Source organism: Dendrobates tinctorius, unplaced genomic scaffold (genome assembly GCF_039654945.1).
Source record: "Dendrobates tinctorius isolate UK_male_01 unplaced genomic scaffold, ASM3965494v1 ptg000021l, whole genome shotgun sequence".
NCBI lineage: Eukaryota > Metazoa > Chordata > Amphibia > Anura > Dendrobatidae > Dendrobates > Dendrobates tinctorius.
In genome coordinates this window covers 16,708,331-16,727,331 of record NW_027361689.1, presented here as the reverse complement: position 1 = coordinate 16,727,331, position 19,001 = coordinate 16,708,331, and the positions used below count along the sequence as shown (strand labels likewise).

The window sequence follows — 19,001 nt, the reverse complement described above, 5'->3', positions numbered from 1 at the left end:
TAATTCACCATTTGACTTGATAATCCAGGCATGGTATGTGAAAACAACTCCATGGAGTAATCAGTAGTATGGCCTGCGTCATCCTTCAATCTTGGTTGGGGTGAAGGACACAAGGAAAGGTGTGGTTCATGACCATGAGCCTCCAATGACGACTCAGTGCTTTTACTTTTTACAACTGAAGAAGAGGAGGCGATAGAGCTGGAGGCTGAGTCAGCAATGTAAGACAAAACTTTTTCCTGATGCTCTGGCTTTAAAAGCGGTTTGCCAACTCCTAGAAAACTAAGCGTTCGAGGCCTTATGTAGCCAGACGATGACGCAGGCTCAACACCTCCTGCATTCGGTCCTATTTTGCTCTTGCCACTACCATCAGATCCACCACCAACACCATCATTACCAGCTGCCAACCCCCGCCCAATTCCACGGCCTCTTCCACCAGCCTTCCTCATTTTTGGTAGAAATGTAGACAAAATCCAACAAACTATATAGTAATGTAAAACAAGTTACAAGGTGTCTATAGGACAGGGGAGATTTTGAATTTCTGCAGACACTTGTGGACACTGGACACTTTTGGATTGTGTGAGACCCACTGATATCTGAGCGCTATGTGACAGGCTCGATGGCACAGCTGCTGTGACCAAAGTGACTAGAGGATAAGGGAGATTTTGAATCTCTGCACACACTTTTGGACACTGGACACTTTTGGATTGTGTGAGGCCCACTGATATCTGAGCGCTATGTGACAGGCTCGATGACACAGCTGTGACCAAAGTGACTAGAGGATAAGGGAGATTAGATTGCTTTTAAAAAAGCAGTTTGCGGAGCAGTGGGTAAACAGCAATGCCAGCCTGTCAGGAAGCCTTAAAAGGCAGCCCAACAACCAACACCACTGATACACCACAATATAGCCTCCCCTTGCACTGCACACACAGTGACTGGTGTGTTGTGCAGGCCAAATTGCTAGCAGCAGAAGCAGTTTTTTTTTCTTCTCAGCAGGACAAAAAAAAAAAATTGGGATTGCTTTTAAAAAAGCAGTTTGCGGAGCAGTGGGTAAACAGCAATGCAGGAATGTCAGGAAGCCTTAGAAGGCAGCCCAACAACCAACACCACTGATACACCACTATATAGCCTCCCCTTGCACTGCACACACAGTGACTGGTGTGTTGTGCAGGCCAAATCGCTAGCAGCAGAAGCAGTTTTTTTGTCTTCTTCCCTGCCTAACGCTCTCCCTACAGAATCAGCAGCAACCTCTCCCTATACTGAGATCGGCAGAAGTAAGATGGCGGTCGGCGTGCACGCCCTTTTATACCCCCTGTGACGCCCACCAAAGCAAGCCAATCACTTGCATGCCCTTCTGAAAGATGGTGGTGACCCCTGCCTATGTCATCACGTTGTCCACAGTGTCCGTGGATCCTGATTGGCTGAAAAAGAGCGCAAAACAAACTTTTGAAACGCGACTTTGGCGCGTAAGTCGCCGACCTCGTGGCCGACCTCATCCTAGGGTCGGGTTTCGTTTCATGAAACCCGACTTTGCCAAAAGTTGGCGACTTTTGAAATTTTTCGACCCGTTTCGCTCAACTCTAGTTAGCGCTATATAAAAATAAAGATTATTATTATTAAAACCAAAAAGTGGAGTTTGCCAGCTGTCATATTCTTCTACCTATTTTTTTCTTTTTTTTTTCAAATGTATTATGTTGAGGGCTGAAAGCATCAAGCCCTTTTCTAAATGGCATGTCATTATCTTACTATAATAGGCCATTTCTATGGTAACATGCTTATTGGGATCCAAAAGAGAAGAAATGGCAAAAAATATATAGATATAATTATAGAAAAACTGTTCTCTTGGAGAGGTTTATAATTATAATGCTATTTTCACTCGCGAGTATCCACAACAGAGCTCCCAGCTTTTCCGGAACATGACTAATAGGTCTCTTTGATGGAAGTTCCTTTTTAAAGATAAAATGGGACTGGAAGATGGATGAAGCTCATAAAGACTGATTTCATAGACCTTACACTGAAGGACAAAGAGCAAAGTGTGCTCAGTCTCTGAGTCTCAGGAGTTTTGGATTTAAAGACCACTTACTAGTACACATTTTGAAATCTCACAAATAAAAACATCCATTAATGTTTTTTTTTTTTTTTTATGGGGGGGGGGGTGGATTTAAGGGGGTACAACATCCATAAGATCAACTCCAGTTTTATACATTGTATTCATTTCTGTTATCATTCTTCCAAATCTAGCAAGCTTTATCGTGAACACAATCTGTAGACCTAAAAAAAAAACAAGTAACTAAACTTTTGGTTTTTTTTAAATAATCTCCCATTCTAGACATTGCAATGTTCTGAATTTATGTAATATACTAATATTTTACTTCTTCCTGTCCTTTAGAAGAAGCTTTCAACTGCTGCTCGGCAATATCCATACACTATATATTCAACAATCTGTGTATGGGAATTTCACCGACACACACAGAGGCTCAGATAGGGGAAGTCCTGTACACAGACTGGCTGAATATAGTGTATGGATATTGCTGAGCAGCAGTTGAAAGAGTTTCTAAAGGGGCATGAACTGGGAATTGAAACAGCACCGCCTCTTGGTGTTTGTAAGGGAAGAAAGAAAAATAAATAATTTACGTATATTACAAAAATTTGTAATTTTGCATTGCCTTGAGGTTGACGATTAAATGAAAATAAAAAAAAACTAATGATTTCTAGTTCCTCAAGGAGGTTGCTGCTTTGCATTGGTTCTCCTACAATTTGCTGTCCAGAAGGGATATCACTGCTAGGACCTCCACCAATCAACTGTAATAGGTGGGGTAACTGGATCACAAGAGTTTAATTCTCCTGCAGCACCACCATCTGGGGAAAGGAAGCATTACAGAGTTCTCATGAAAGCACCACTCCAGCATTTTTTTCTATTTCAGCACTGGTTTGGTGCCATTAATCTAAGTTCACTGTCCCTAGAATGATACTCACCAGCTTCCATCTTCTGCTGTTCCTGGCGCCGCTCTGGTCCTTCACCCCACCATCCTGCGACAGCAACGTCTCAACGTAAGAGTATGAGATCCTCGTTTTGGCTTTCATAGACAAACATTAAGGTGTGACTTCCGACTCGCCCAGCAAACACCGGAGTGATCCGGCAGGTCGCAACGTGCAGAATTCGTCCAGACCGGCGCCGATAACAGAAGGCGGCAGCTAGTAAGTGTATTTCTAAGGGCAGGGAACTTAGTTTAGTTGCACCACTCCAGCCCTGCAATAAAAAAATATGCCGGAGTTGTGCTTTAATAAAAGAAAGGATGAAATGTAATGATTGATAAGTATTGTGTCCTCTACAGCAAAAATTGTTTTTTTTTTGTAGTCACTCTTCTCTTTTCTATTAACTCAGGATATATATCAGCAGGACACTATCTTATTTCTAGGGAAACCTTTTACCAAATATATAATCAATTATTTAAATGACCAGTATTTAGCAATAGGTCATATCAGGTAGAATAGGCATATCAGGATTGAGGCAGTGCCTCCCTTTCTAAATTTTTGCCTTAGCCTATAAGACATTTTAGCTATCTCAGGCTAGTTTCACACTAGCGTTTATTCCACACAGCGCATGGCCGCCGCTAAGCCCCGCCCCCTGCCGGCTCCCTGCCCGCCCCATCTGGTCATCGCCGCCTACTATCGCACATGGACGCTTGCGATCTGCGCACCCTATCTTTAGCATAGGGTGCGCAGATCGTGCGCTAGTAGGATTTTGGCGTGCGCTGCGCACTTTTGAAGGTGCGCCGAGCGCGCTGAAATGCAACATGCTGCGTTCGGCGCACACGGGAGCACCTTCAAAAGTGCGCAGCGCACACGCCAAAATCCTACTAGCGCACGGCCAGCGCACGATCTGCGCACCCTATGCTAAAGATAGGGTGCGCAGATCGCAAGCGTCCATGTGCGATAATAGGCGGCGATGACCGGATGGGGTGGGCAGGGAGCCGGCAGGGGGCAGGGCTTAGCGGCGCCGTGCGCTGCGTGGAAAAAGCGCTAGTGTGAAACTAGCCTCAAAGTGAACCTATCAGCAGGATTGTGCACAGTAACCTACAAACAGTGTCAGGTCGGCGCCGTAATACTGATTAAAATGATATCTTGGTTGATGAAATCTGTCTTGTGGTTGTTGGTTAATCTTTATTTTCAGTTAATGATATGCCTGTGCTCTGGGGCGGCCTGTGGGCGTTGCTTTTTGATCTGCATACATATTCATCTGTATGGCTTCTGACAGATCACTAATCCCTCACTGACCTGCCCCCTAGTTTACATAATGAATATTCTATATATTGAAAAAAAAACCCACCTCCAGCAGGGCAGGCGGCGGCGCTTGCGCTGCAGCATGATTGCATTTATAATGTGCAAATAAGTCTTTTATTTGATGCTATAAATAAATTCATTAAAAAAACTGGTCTCAAAATGGCGCCGGCCATGCATGCACAGTAGCAGCTATTGGATAGCCAATACTGCGCCGGTGGTGCCATCTTGCTGGAGAAAAACGAGTCTCCACTAAGATGGCGCCAGTCGCGCCTGCGCAGTAGCATCTATCGGTGATCCAATAGATGCTACTGAGCAGGCGGGGCCGGCGCCATTTTGAGACAGTTTTTTTTTTTTAATGAATTCATTTCTAACATCAAATTAAAGAATTATATGTACATTACACATGCGATCATGCTGTAGTGCTGGCGCCTGCCTGCTGAAGGTGTTTGTTTTTTTTTTTCAATATATATAATTTTCATTATGTAAACTAGGGGGCAGGTCAGTGAGGAATCAGTGACCTGTCAGCAGTCTGCATTATGAATATCTAATCAGAGCCCTCACAGGCCGCCCCTGGGGCACGAGGTTATCATTACCACAAAACTGAATATAAAGATTACACAACAACCACAAGACGGATTTCAGCAACCACGGTATCATTGTAATCAGTATAACGGCGCCGACCTGACACTGCCTGGAGGTTACTGAGCACAATCCTGCTGAAAGGTTCCCTTTAAGTTTATTCTTTTTTTTGTACCACCTTGGAGTGTACTAGAGAAGAAGCTGAACAGACCAATTTCTCCTCCTCTTGCACAGCCTGGCCAGTATTATTTCATTCCAAAGAGTGTCGACGAATATAAATTTACAATACAAATAAATTTTTTTTAAAAATACCGATGTCAGAATTACAAAAATGGGTGAAAAAGATAAATGTTAGTGAACTGTAAATGATCACAATGGAAAGTAGAGCATTCTCTTCAAATAAGAAAGAAGTTAAAATAAATTACAATATGAAGCTGTGCATCCTACCATCGTTATTTGTGTCCATCTGCTTGAAGATCTTATCTGTCCTCTTCTCAGGTGTAGACTCATCTTCTGGCATTTTCATCACAGATGAGACCATCTTGTAGATTGCCTGTAAATGAGAGAATACTTAGATTCTATGTCCTCCTCTAGGATTATAAATCCTAATAATTTTCTATCCTTCCATTCATTGCAAAACGTAATATTTGAACAATTCATCACTTTTTTTTCCCCAAGCTCACATTGTAGAAATGTTTGTACAGTAAGTATGGGGCTATGTATTTTTATAGGGTTGATTTCATCAAAATGTGCAGTTTTTGTAACTTTTTAACACTCTGTCGAGAATCTCCAGTTGATTTTTGCGTGTCTTTGGAACAAGAGTCACATCTGTGTGATGCCCACGGTGCGATGCTAGGTGGCGGCACATTACAACAAATGCTGAAGGAAGTTCCTCCACAACTTCTTTAGATAGAGTTGACATCTACTCAGCATATAATACTCACAGTCTGGTACAGAATATCTACGGTATTACAAAGGTAAATTAAAAAATGTGTTAAAAGCATCACACCCAACGGGACAGAAAAAGCTCAAGGCACATCTCGATAATATGGGTGTCTCCTAAAGGGCCTGTCACACTAAGCGATATCGCTAGCAATATCGCTATAACTCACTGGTTTTTGTGATGTTACAGCGATATTGCTAGCGATATCGCTATGTGTGATACTTGCCTCCGACCGGCTCCCCCGCTGGTTATCGCTGATCGCGCGAGAACGTCCTGGACCATTTCTCGTCGTGGGCTTCCTGCTGTGGAGACGAGCGACGCGGGCGGGAGGACGTCAGGATCGCCTCGTCTAACCGGTAAGTAGCGACCCCCGACCCCTGCGATGTCGCTGGTGAGATCTGCCTGTGTGGCAGCTCACTAGCGACCACTTAGCGATGTACCAGCGATCCTGACCGCGTCATATCGCTGGTCGGGATCGCTGGTGCATCGCTAAGTGTGACAGTACCTTTAGCCATAGAGGAGCTTCGAGAACCATGTTGTCTTGGTAGCTGTCTCAGTAGGCATTCCAGCTGTGATTCCAGCTCAGTCTACTAATCAACCGAGACTGCATTATATGTCATTAATCTAATATGTTAAATGATGAGTATAATTTGTGCATTAGGGGCAGGATGCGAATGCCTATGCTGCATTTCAGCCATTCTGCCTATTTTTACCAGGTTTGTTATGATTAGAGTTGAGCGAAACGGGTCGAAAAATTTCAAAAGTCGCTGACTTTTGGCAAAGTCGGGTTTCATGAAACGAAACCCGACCCTAGGATGAGGTCGGCCACGAGGTCGGCGACTTGCGCGCCAAAGTCGCATTTCAAAAGTTTGTTTTGCGCTCTTTTCAGCCAATCAGGATCCACGGACACTGTGGGCAACGTGATGACATAGGCACGGGTCACCACCATCTTTCAGAAGGGCATGCAAGTGATTGGCTTGCTTTGGTGGGCGTCACAGGGGGTATAAAAGGGCGTGCACGCCGACCGCCATCTTACTTCTGCCGATCTTAGTATAGGGAGAGGTTGCTGCTGATTCTGTAGGGAGAGCGTTAGGCAGGGAAGAAGACAAAAAAACTGCTTCTGCTGCTAGCGATTTGGCCTGCACAACACACCAGTCACTGTGTGTGCAGTGCAAGGGGAGGCTATATAGTGGTGTATCAGTGGTGTTGGTTGTTGGGCTGCCTTCTAAGGCTTCCTGACATTCCTGCATTGCTGTTTACCCACTGCTCCGCAAACTGCTTTTTTAAAAGCAATCCCAATTTTTTTTTTTTTGTCCTGCTGAGAAGACAAAAAAACTGCTTCTGCTGCTAGCAATTTGGCCTGCACAACACACCAGTCACTGTGTGTGCAGTACAAGGGGAGGCTATATAGTGGTGTATCAGTGGTGTTGGTTGTTGGGCTGCCTTCTAAGGCTTCCTGACATTCCTGCATTGCTGTTTACCCACTGCTCCGCAAACTGCTTTTTTAAAAGCAATCCCAATTTTTTTTTTTTTTGTCCTGCTGAGAAGACAAAAAAACTGCTTCTGCTGCTAGCAATTTGGCCTGCACAACACACCAGTCACTGTGTGTGCAGTACAAGGGGAGGCTATATAGTGGTGTATCAGTGGTGTTGGTTGTTGGGCTGCCTTCTAAGGCTTCCTGACATTCCTGCATTGCTGTTTACCCACTGCTCCGCAAACTGCTTTTTTAAAAGCAATCCAATCTCCCTTATCCTCTAGTCACTTTTGTCACAGCTGTGCCATCGAGCCTGTCACATAGCGCTCAGATATTCATTGGGCCTCACACAATCCAAAAGTGTCCATCCAGTGTCCAAAAGTGTGTGCAGAGATTCAAAATCTCCCTTATCCTCTAGTCACTTTGGTGACAGCTGTGCCATCGAGCCTGTCACATAGCGCTCAGATATCAGTGGGCCTCACACAATCCAAAAGTGTCCAGTGTCCAAAAGTGTGTGCAGAGATTCAAAATCTCCCTTATCCTCTAGTCACTTTGGTCACAGCTGTGCCATCGAGCCTGTCACATAGCGCTCAGATATCAGTGGGCCTCACACAATCCAAAAGTGTCCATCCAGTGTCCAAAAGTGTGTGCAGAGATTCAAAATCTCCCTTATCCTCTAGTCACTTTGGTCACAGCTGTGCCATCGAGCCTGTCACATAGCGCTCAGATATCAGTGCGCCTCACACAATCCAAAAGTGTCCAGTGTCCACAAGTGTCTGCAGAAATTCAAAATCTCCCGTGTCCTATAGACACCTTGTACCTTGTTTTACATTACTATATAGTTTGTTGGATTTTGTCTACATTTCTACCAAAAATGAGGAAGGCTGGTGGAAGAGGCCGTGGAATTGGGCGGGGGTTGGCAGCTGGTAATGATGGTGTTGGTGGTGGATCTGATGGTAGTGGCAAGAGCAAAATAGGACCGAATGCAGGAGGTGCTGACCCTGCGTCATCGTCTGGCTACATAAGGCCTTGAACGCTTAGTTTTCTAGGAGTTGGCAAACCGCTTTTAAAGCCAGAGCATCAGGAAAAAGTTTTGTCTTACATTGCTGACTCAGCCTCCAGCTCTATCGCCTCCTCTTCTTCAGTTGTAAAAAGTAAAAGCACTGAGTCGTCATTGGAGGCTCATGTTCATGAACCACACCTTTCCTTGTGTCCTTCACCCCAACCAAGATTGAAGGATGACGCAGGCCATACTACTGATTACTCCATGGAGCTGTTTTCACATACCAGGCCTGGATTATCAAGTCAAATGGTGAATTACCCAGGCCAAGATGAATCTGACATGGAGTGCACTGATGCACAGCCGCTGATGGATGATTCTGCTGGTACATTCACTCAGAGCACTACATTGTCCTCGCAGTGTACAGAGCCAGATTCTGACCCTGATGAGACTCAGGTGCCCCTTCCCGCACACTATACCACCATACACGGTGACACAGAGGAAGGTGCACATGACATAGAAGAGGAGGTGATGGATGACCCAGTTGTTGACCCAGATTGGCATCCATTGGGGGAAGAGGGTGCTGCTTCCAATAGCTCAGATGAGGAGCATCCACAGCAGACATCGACATCGCAACAGCTGTTATCTGGCAGGCCCGGAGCACTCCAAAGACAGGTTCCAAACATCAAAAGAGTTGCTGGACAGCTTGTCCAGAGGGTCAAAAGATCACAGCGTGCTAGGCCGCAAAATGTCTGCCAAAGTAGGAAGAGTGCAGTGTGGCAGTTTTTTGAACAAAATCCTCATGATCAGGCCAAGGTTATCTGTAAGAAGTGCGCAAAGACCTTTAGCCGAGGGAAAAATCTGAAAAATTTGAATACCAGTTGCATGCTTAGACATTTAACCAGCATGCACTTGCAAGCGTGGACACAACACCAAACCTCAAGTGCCACATGTGCAACTGATCACAACGAAGGTAGTCAGCAACGCTACATTGTTTCCCCCACTGTAAGCCCACCGGTTAGCACAGCAGCAAATGTTGAGGTGTCGTTGCAAGACCACAGCAGTCAGGGAATCCCACTGTTATATCAACGAAAGACTGATTCTAGGCCATCAGAAAGAACACCAACTCCATCACCATCATCAACCCTCTCTCAGACCGCCCTGTCCACCGCTACTTCCACCATATGCAGCTCTCAAGTCCAGCTCACCCTCCCAGACACTATGAGTAGGTCAAGAAAGTACTCAGTCTCTCATCCGCGTACACTGGGTTTGAACGCCCACATTGCCAAACTAATCTCGTTTGAGATGATGCCCTTTCGGTTGGTGGAAAGCACAGCTTTCCGCGAACTCATGGCCTATGCAGTACCACGCTATGACCTACCCAGTCGCCACTTCTTCTCTCGCAAAGCCATCCCAGCCCTCCATCATCATGTGAAAGACCGCATTGTCCATGCACTCAAGCAGTCAGTGAGCGGAAAGGTGCACCTCACAACCAATGCATGGTCCAGTCGGCATGGCCAGGGCCGTTACGTGTCCATCACTGCGCACTGGGTTAATGTGGTGGATGCAGGGTCCACAGGGGACAGCGGTGGTGGGACAGTGCTGCCTAGCCCACGGTATAGGATACAGTTGGCTGTAGGCGTTCGATCCTCCTCCTCCAGAAGCGAAAGCTCGTCCACAGAGCGCAGTCGTACGAGCACTCCATCTGCAGCTGCCACTGTTGCACACGAGGTATCCCCCTATCGAGCAGCTAGTGGAAAGCGTCAGCAGGCTGTGTTGCAGATGATGTGTTTGGGCAACAGACATACCGCCGAGGTGCTGGCCGAGTACTTGAAGCGACAAACTGAGTCGTGGCTGGGCAGTGTACATCTTGAGGCCGTAATTTTGTGGCAGCCATAGCCCTTTCAAAACTCAGCCACATACCTTGCTTGGCTCACACCTTGAACCTGGTGGTGCAGTGCTTCCTCAAAAATTATCCGGAGTTAACAGCCCTGCTCCAGAAGGTGCGAAGACTGTGCGCGCACATCCGCCGGTCGCCTGTACACTCCGTTCGTATGCAGAAGCTGCAGCGATTGCTCCACCTTCCCAACCACCGCCTCATTATCGACATTGCAACAAGGTGGAACTCCACCCTGCACATGGTGGAGCGGCTGTGCGAGCAGAGGCAGGCCATAATGCATTTGTGGGAGGATACACAGCCAGGCACTTTGAGAGCAGACATGGAGTTGACAGGTGTGCAGTGGTCGAAGCTGAAAGACCTTTGTAAAGTCCTTCAGTGTTTTGAGGAATGCACACGGCTGGTAAGCGCAGATGACGCCATCCTAAGCATGAGCATCCCACTTATGCGTCTGCTCATGCAAACTTTGACGCACCTTAAGGAGCAGGCGTCTGCAGCCAATGTTGATGAGGAGGAAGAGGAGGAGGGAATCCTTGATGACATTCAGCCATTGTCTGCTCAGGGACCTCTCCTGGACGAGGTGGAGGAAGAAGAGGAGGAGGAGGATGATGATGGGGATGATTACTTAGGGGAGGAGGATGCATCTCGTGGGGCAAGTGAAAATGTTGGCGTGGCAAGGTCTGGTACAGGGTTTGTGCGTGACTGGAGGGATGTGGATTTGCCAGAAAGTGCTCCTCCACCCAGCACTCGCAGTGCATCATTGACACCGGGAACATTGGCCCACATGTCAGATTATGCCTTGCGGATCCTAAAAAGGGACCCCCGCATTGCCAAAATGATGAACGATGACGACTACTGGTTGGCCAGCATCCTGGATCCACGCTATAAAGGCAAATTACAAAACATCATGCCACAGGAGAACCTTGACCTAATATTGGCTAATAAACAAGCAACTCTGGTAAATCGGTTGCTTGAGGCATTCCCAGCACACAGCAGCGGTGATGGTTCTCACACGAGCCGTACGGGCCGGGGGCAGCTTGGCAGAGGTGTTCGTGGTGCACACAGCAGAAGTGGCGTTGGAGACAGGGGTTTCATGACAATGTTGTGGACTGATTTTTCAAATACCGCTCACACAACTGGTAATACTGCATCGATGGAAAGTGACAGGAGACAGCAGTTGTCAACTATGGTTACAAACTACTCCCATATCGATGTTCTCCCACACAGGTCATTCCCCTTTGACTATTGGGCCGCTAAACTGGACACCTGGCCTGAATTGGCCCAATATTCCTTACAGGAGCTCGCTTGCCCAGCTGCAAGTGTGCTATCGGAAAGAGTCTTCAGTGCAGCTGGATCAATCCTGACAGAAAAAAGGACCCGTCTGTCAACCCAAAATGTGGATGATCTAACCTTCATTAAAATGAACCACGCATGGGTTTCCAAGGATTTTGTCCCACCTTCCCCTGATGACACATAGGGTGACAGAGAAATGGCTTCCTGGTACTTCACCTATTTCGCCTTTTGCATCAGCTGAATGTCCAACATAAACATATGCCACTTTCTAAAACTAACTGTGCTGCCTCCCCCCCCATGGCCGGGGTCACCACCTAGCGCACGACACCGTGCGAGTGCCGTTGCCCTGGACAGGTGGGTAGGCCGACTCTTGGGCGCGGGCACTGGCACAGGGTCCCTCATAGTGCAATCAAGTGTCTCTGACGGTGGTGGTGCACACCTGCCGTCAGACACACCGCTGTACTATGAGGGGCCCAGTGCCAGTACCGACGCCCACGAGTGGGCCCCCCTTGCTTGGGCAGGGCCCCAGCATTTGCAATCTTTACCTCTCCCTGCTCCTCCGCTGTGTAATCTGGGCCGTCAAATCCATACTGTGCCTGACACCGTCTGAGCCTGCCTCCTGATGTATAGACATATATTTTGAATGTGTACGCTATCCATACATGTGATCCGGGGATACGGTACCCTTTCTAACCTTTGTGCAATCACGTGCAATCCATACTGGGCCTAACACCGTCTGAGCCTGCCTCCTGAGACATATATTTTGAATGTGTACGCTATCCATACATGTTATCTGGGGATACGGTACCCTTTCTAACCTTTGTGCAATCACGTGCAATCCATACTGGGCCTAACACCGTCTGAGCCTGCCTCCTGAGACATATATTTTGAATGTGTACGCTATCCATACATGTTATCTGGGGATACGGTACCCTTTCTAACCTTTGTGCAATCACGTGCAATCCATACTGGGCCTAACACCGTCTGAGCCTGCCTCCTGAGACATATATTTTGAATGTGTACGCTATCCATACATGTTATCCGGGGATACGGTACCCTTTCTAACCTTTGTGCAATCACGTGCAATCCATACTGGGCCTAACACCGTCTGAGCCTGCCTCCTGAGACATATATTTTGAATGTGTACGCTATCCATACATGTTATCTGGGGATACGGTACCCTTTCTAACCTTTGTGCAATCACGTGCAATCCATACTGGGCCTAACACCGTCTGAGAATGATAGATGGGGCCCACCATACACTGGAACATTCCAAAGGTGGACATCAGACACTGGAGCAGCATTTACAGGGCCCATTATACACTAGAGCATTAGAAATGGGGCCCATTATGTTTGGAGCATTATTTGGGCCCATAAGACAGTAGAGCTTCATCCATGGGGACCAACATATACTGTAGCATTATGTGGAGCTCATCATATACTGTTTCAAACATTATATGGGACCAATGATTCTGTATGGAGAAATAGATGGGCCTCGTCATGAGATGTAAAAAGTGAGGTATTTTTCATTGTACTATACCGCTATTTCTCTGCCGTATCGGAGCATGATGAGTTGTGGTATGTGTTAAAGGGGCGCTTTTTCACCCAGGGCACATGAAAACCTGGAGCCAGCCCTCCCCCCCCCACAGTCTGTAGCCAAATAACCCCCATTATTCAGTGCGTAACTTGTATTATGAAGTTAATTAAGGTTGACAAGCTTAAGTAAGAAGAATTGATGCTTTTGGCATTCAAATGGGCACTGTAGGTGTGTTTCCTGTCCTCCTCTCTCTGCCGACTTTTATTCCCCATTGACTTACATTGGGTTTCGTGACGACCCCGACTTTTCCCTATAATCGGACGATCTTGCTCGACCCGACTTTTGGAAAAGTCGGGTTTCACGAAACGAAAAGCGACCCTAAAAAACCAAAAGTCGCTCAACTCTAGTTATGATCTTTTATTAAAGAGATTGTCTAAGATTGGAGGAGCAGATCTTAATCTTCTAGATACAGCCTCTTGTCTCTAGGCTGCATCTGGCATTTCAATTTATCCTGTTTGAACAGAATGGGTCACCAGGATTTTGCTACCTCATCTGAGAGCAGGATAATGTAGGACTTATTTCCTGGTTGAAGAAATTGTGTTACAATCAGACTTTTTAGATGTAGTATGAAGCAGAGCTAATAAAGATGCCCCCGCCCACACCACAGCTTTCTGTATACATTATCTATTGACAGTGGGCTGCTTATCAGCGCCGGGGGCGTGGTCAGATCAGGGCTCATGTGAACCTCAGTCGGGGCAGTTAGAATCTTCTGGTAATTAAGCATTGATTGTATAGAACAACAACACACAGCCTAATAAGTGATATATCACTGAAATCTGTGTCTCAGTGGTTACATCATGTTGACCTGAGATTACATAGGAAAACCCTACTGACAGATTCCCTTTAACTGCATTATAGGAACAAGTGTGACAATGGGCAAGAGTGTACAATTCCTTACTTTTAAATTCTGACAGCTCTCCCGACATATCTGTTTTAGTAAATGTTACACTTTTATAAAACTCCGCATTGTGCTGTTCCTCTGTTATTTGTTACCAGTAAAAGTCTTGTTCCTACTGTCTGACGTTAAAAACGCTGATTGGATTGAGGAGGTCCCATAGAGCATTAACTTTGCTAAAAAGACTGGCCTAGCGGGAAGTGTATTGTGTGCATTAATATTCTGAATTTGAACAATCTACGTTCTACAAAACCAACCCCCTTTATGTCTGTGATAGAAAAATAAATACCGTATATACTCGCGTATAAGCTGATATTTTCAGCCCATTATTTTGGGCTGAAAGTCCCCCTCTCGGCTTTTTCGCGAGTCATATATGGTATTTATATGCGCCCTCTGCTGCCTGAATGTCACTGACAGAGGATGCGTCAGAAAGTGGCAAGCAGCGTTGGACCGGGGACAGGTATATACTTACCCCCTCCTGGCACGGTCTCTGCAGCCCCCCTGCTTGTCCCACGATCTCAGGCTCCTTCCTTCAGCGGTCACGTGGTACCGCTCATTAAAGACATGAATATGCGCATATTCATGTCTTTAATGAGCGGTACCATGTGACCGCTGAAGAAAGGAAGGGAGACCATGGGAAAAGTGGGGCTGCAGAGATTGCGCCAGGAGGGGGTAAGTAATAGCGATATTCACCTGTCCCCGGTCCAACGCTGCTCGCCGCTGTCTTCCGCGTCCTCTGTCAGTGACATTCAGGCAGCAGATGGCGGCGTGACGTAGTTAGTGCGCACCGCACCCTCTGCTGCCTGACACCACTGACAGAGGATGCGGCAGACAACGGCAAGCAGCGAGGAACGGGGACAGGTGAATATCTCAGGTGCCGGGTCCTGAGCCAGCGGTGACACCAGCACCTGTCCCTGCCTGCTCAGGGCCTCGGCACTTGACCCCCAGTGACGGAGAGGTGAGTATGTCGTTTTTTTTTATTTGCAGCAGCAGCATATGGGGGCATAATCTATGGAGTATCTTATGGAGGCATAATCTATGAAGCATCTTATGGGGGCAAAATCTTATGGGGGCAGCATATGGGGGCATAATCTATGGAGCATCTTATGGGGGCAGCATATGGGGGCATAATCTATGGAGCATCTTATGGGGGGGCACCATATGGGGGCATAATCTATGAAGCATTTTATGGGGGCATAGTCTATGGAGCACCTTATGGGGGCAGCATATGGGGGCATAATCTATGGAGCATTTTATGGGGGCAGCATATGGGGGCATAATCTATGGAGCATCTTATGGGGGCATAATCTATGGAGCATCTTATGGCGGCAGCATAAGGGGGCATAATCTATGGAGCATTTTATGGGGGCAGCATATGGGGGTATAATCTATGGAGCATCTTATGGGGGGGCACCATATGGGGGCATAATCTATGAAGCATTTTATGGGGGCATAGTCTATGGAGCACCTTATGGGGGCAGCATATGGGGGCATAATCTATGGAGCATTTTATGTGGGCAGCATATGGGTGCATAATCTATGGAGCATCTTATGGGGGGGCACCATATGGGGGCATAATCTATGAAGCATTTTATGGGGGCATAGTCTATGGAGCACCTTATGGGGGCAGCATATGGGGGCATAATCTATGGAGCATTTTATGGGGGCAGCATATGGGGGCATAATCTATGGAGCATCTTATGGGGGCATAATCTATGGAACATCTTATGGCGGCAGCATAAGGGGGCATAATCTATGGAGCATTTTATGGGGGCAGCATATGGGGGTATAATCTATGGAGCATCTTATGGGGCAGCATATGGGGGCATAATCTATGGAGCATCTTATGAGGCCATAACCTTTATGGAGCAGCATATGGGGCTTATTATTCTATGGAGCATCTTATGGGGCCATTATTAACCTTTGTGCAGGATTATATGGGGCGTATTTTGTATGGAGCATTTTATGGGGCCCATCACAAACTGTAAGGAGCATTATATGGGGCTCCTGATTCAATATGGATATTAAAAACATTTAACCTACTGACATCTCAATTAATTTTACTTTTATTGGTATCTATTTTTAGTTTTGAAATTTACCAGTAGCTCCTGCATTTTCCACCCTAGGCTTCTACGCGAGTCAATAAGTTTTCCCAGTTTTTTGTGACAAAATTAGGGGGGGTCGGCTTATACACGAGTATATGCGGTAGTTAAGTTGGCTATTTCTACCTTGTCCTTGGTCTACGTGTTGCATCCTAATAAGCTGTTCAAAGAGGGATGAAGAAGGGAGCAGATTCCCTGTTTTGACCTACCGGGAACTTACAGGTGCTTCTCACAAAATTAGAATATCATCAAAAAGTTAATTTACTTCAGTCATTACACACAGAGTGATCTATTTCAAGTGTTTATTTATGTTAATGTTGATGATTATGGCTTACAGCCAATGAAAACCCAAAAGTCATTATCTCAGTAAATTAAAATAATTAACAAAAACCACCTGGAAAGGCTTCCTAAGTGTTTAATAAGGTCCCTTAGGGCCCCGTCACACATAGGGACTCACCAGCGATCCCGAGAACGATATCACCTTGTCAGGATCGCTGGTGTGTCGCTACATGATCGCTGGTGAGCTGTCAAACAGGCAGCTTCACCAGCGATCAGGTCCAGCGACACGCGAGTAACAAGCGTCGCACGTCGCTTAGCTACCCGCAGTGTATCTTAGTTACCAGCGCGCTGATGCAGGGAGCTGGTAACCAAGGTACACATCGGGTTTCTAAGGGGTGCGCGGCACTTAGAAACCCGATGTGTACCTTGGTTACCAGCTCCCTGCATCAGCACGCTGGTAACTAAGGTACACATCGGGTTTCTAGGCGTCGCTGCACCCCTTAGAAACCCGATGTGTACCTTAGTTACCAGCTCCTGCTCGCTGGTCTCCTGCCTGTCACACGCAGCGATGCGTGCTGGCCAGTGGGAGACCAGCGACCCCAAATATGTCCAGACGTTTCAACAATGATCAGCGATACCCGGCAGGGGGGCCGGTCGCTGATAGCTGTCACACACAGCGATCTCGCTGGTGAAATCGCTGCTGCATCACAAAACTTGTGACTCAGCAGCGATCTCGCTAGCGAGATCGCTGTGTGTGACGGGGGCTTTAGTCTGCTTCAGTAGGCTCCACAATCATGGGGAAGACTGCTGACTTGACAGTTGTCCAGAAGGCAGTCACTGACACACTCCACAAGGAGGGTAAGCCACAAAAGGTCATTGCTAAAGAAGCTGGCTGTTCACATAGAGAAATACGAAGCTCTGGAAACAACGTTGCTGCTTTGCAGCATTAGTATAATCTTACCTGAACAATTTCTAACATCTCTCCACGACTTATGTAACCATTTCCATCCAGGTCGTACATGCTAAAAGCCCACTTAAGCTTCTGTTCCAGTTTTCCTCGTGACGTCACACTCAGTGCAATTATAAACTCCCGGAAGTCAATCGTGCCATCACCATTTGTGTCAAATGTACGGAACACATGCTCTGCAAACTTTGAGGCATCTCCATAAGGAAAAAAGTTTGCATAGATCTTTTTGAACTCGTCAACTGTTAAATGTCCGGTTGGACAATCTTTCAGGAAACCTTTGTACCACTCCTGAAGCTCATGGTCCGTGAATTCTGTATTTTCCCTCAGGTCCTGTAGAACTTCAGGTCGCAATTTACTGTTTTGTTTCCCCATTCTAAATTTTCTTTATATTCCAGACCTGAAAAATACATTATGGAGACAATCAGATTGGAGGTAGATTTCCTAATTGTCAAAAAGACAAACCAAGATACCACATATAACTATGGAGGACTACCGGCATCCACTTAAAACAAGTGCCCAATTTTTTTGAAGGGGGAACCTTTATTTTTACACTGCTAGGAGAAATAGAAATTTAAATTGTGGTTACACTGTCAGCTGCTGATCACAGGCAAGACCCCATATGATCATCTGTTCATAGAGAGGCTACAAATATCAGAAAAATAATAAGAGAAGAAGAAATTATATTTTGGTACATAAAATTATGCATAACTGCCATGTCCAAGCCATCAAAACCTGACAGTATAGTAAAATAAGAACTCATGCACTGAGGTACATTAGAAGGCCGACCATACAAAATTGAGCTGTATTAGGGCAGGAGCCTCAAGAGTCAAGTATCAGCATGACAATACTCAATTCTATTCCCTACCCCTTCTACCACTGAATTCAGTGAAAACAAAATAGCATTGAATGGCTATGGGTGTACGTTGCCAAAGACTATATTTCTGAAAACAGAATCAATAACTATGAATAATATGGCTCTTATGGAAGAGAGCAGAGACCTCAGTTAAACATCCACACTGGGCATGGCGCTCAAGAATGCCGGGGCACCATTGGTCTACCAATCAGTTTGGGCATGGTGCTCAAGAATGCCGGGGTACCATTGGTCTACCAATTAGTTTGGGCATGGTGCTCAAGAATGCCAGGGTAGCATTGGTCTACCAGTTAGTTTGGGCATGGTGCTCAAGAATGCCAGGGTGGCATTGGTCTACCAGTTAGTTTGGGCATGGTGCTCAAGAATGCCAGGGTAGCATTGGTCTACCAGTTAATTTGGGAATGGTGCTCAAGAATGCCAGGATACCATTGGTCTACCAATCAATTTGGGCATGTTGCTCAAGAATGCCAGTGTACCTTTTTTCTACCAATCAGTTTGGGCATGGTGCTCAAGAATGCCAGTGTACCACTGGTCTACCAATCAGTTGCATTCAGTCTGCCAGTGGCATTTACTATATTGCAGAAGAGCCATTCAGATCTTTACTGTTCACCGGTAAATGTGGTTCATGGTCGCTGGCTCTACAGCGTGGTTTAAAAGGTGAGCATTTGTTCTATAAGTATGGTAGACCAATGGTACGCAGGCATTCTTGAGCAGCATCATTCCATGTGACGTGTCTTCTTTCACTCTTGTACCTTTCCAGTTCATCCATAACTCTTCTGCCTGAATAAACCACCTCTCTCCTCCTCTCTCCTCATTACTTCTC

The 19,001-nt window shown here is 46.3% G+C and overlaps 1 protein-coding gene across 8 annotated transcripts in view; it reads right to left on the bottom strand.

Annotated features, from left to right (window-relative positions):
* Positions 1-19,001, bottom strand: part of HPCAL1 (hippocalcin like 1) — a 290,362-nt gene that overhangs the window by 27,085 nt on the left and 244,276 nt on the right. For 6 of the 8 annotated variants that reach the window (XM_073568218.1, XM_073568220.1, XM_073568217.1 and 3 more), the window contains 2 exons: positions 17,302-17,704; positions 5,308-5,413 (listed from right to left, as the gene is read on the bottom strand). In XM_073568218.1, the coding sequence (XP_073424319.1) occupies positions 5,308-5,413; positions 17,302-17,679 (484 nt within the window). In that variant the 5' untranslated portion in view covers positions 17,680-17,704. Of the gene's footprint in view, positions 1-2,140; positions 3,248-5,307; positions 5,414-17,301; positions 17,705-19,001 lie in introns of those variants that run through there. The other 2 variants (XM_073568223.1, XM_073568222.1) reach the window with 2 other exon arrangements.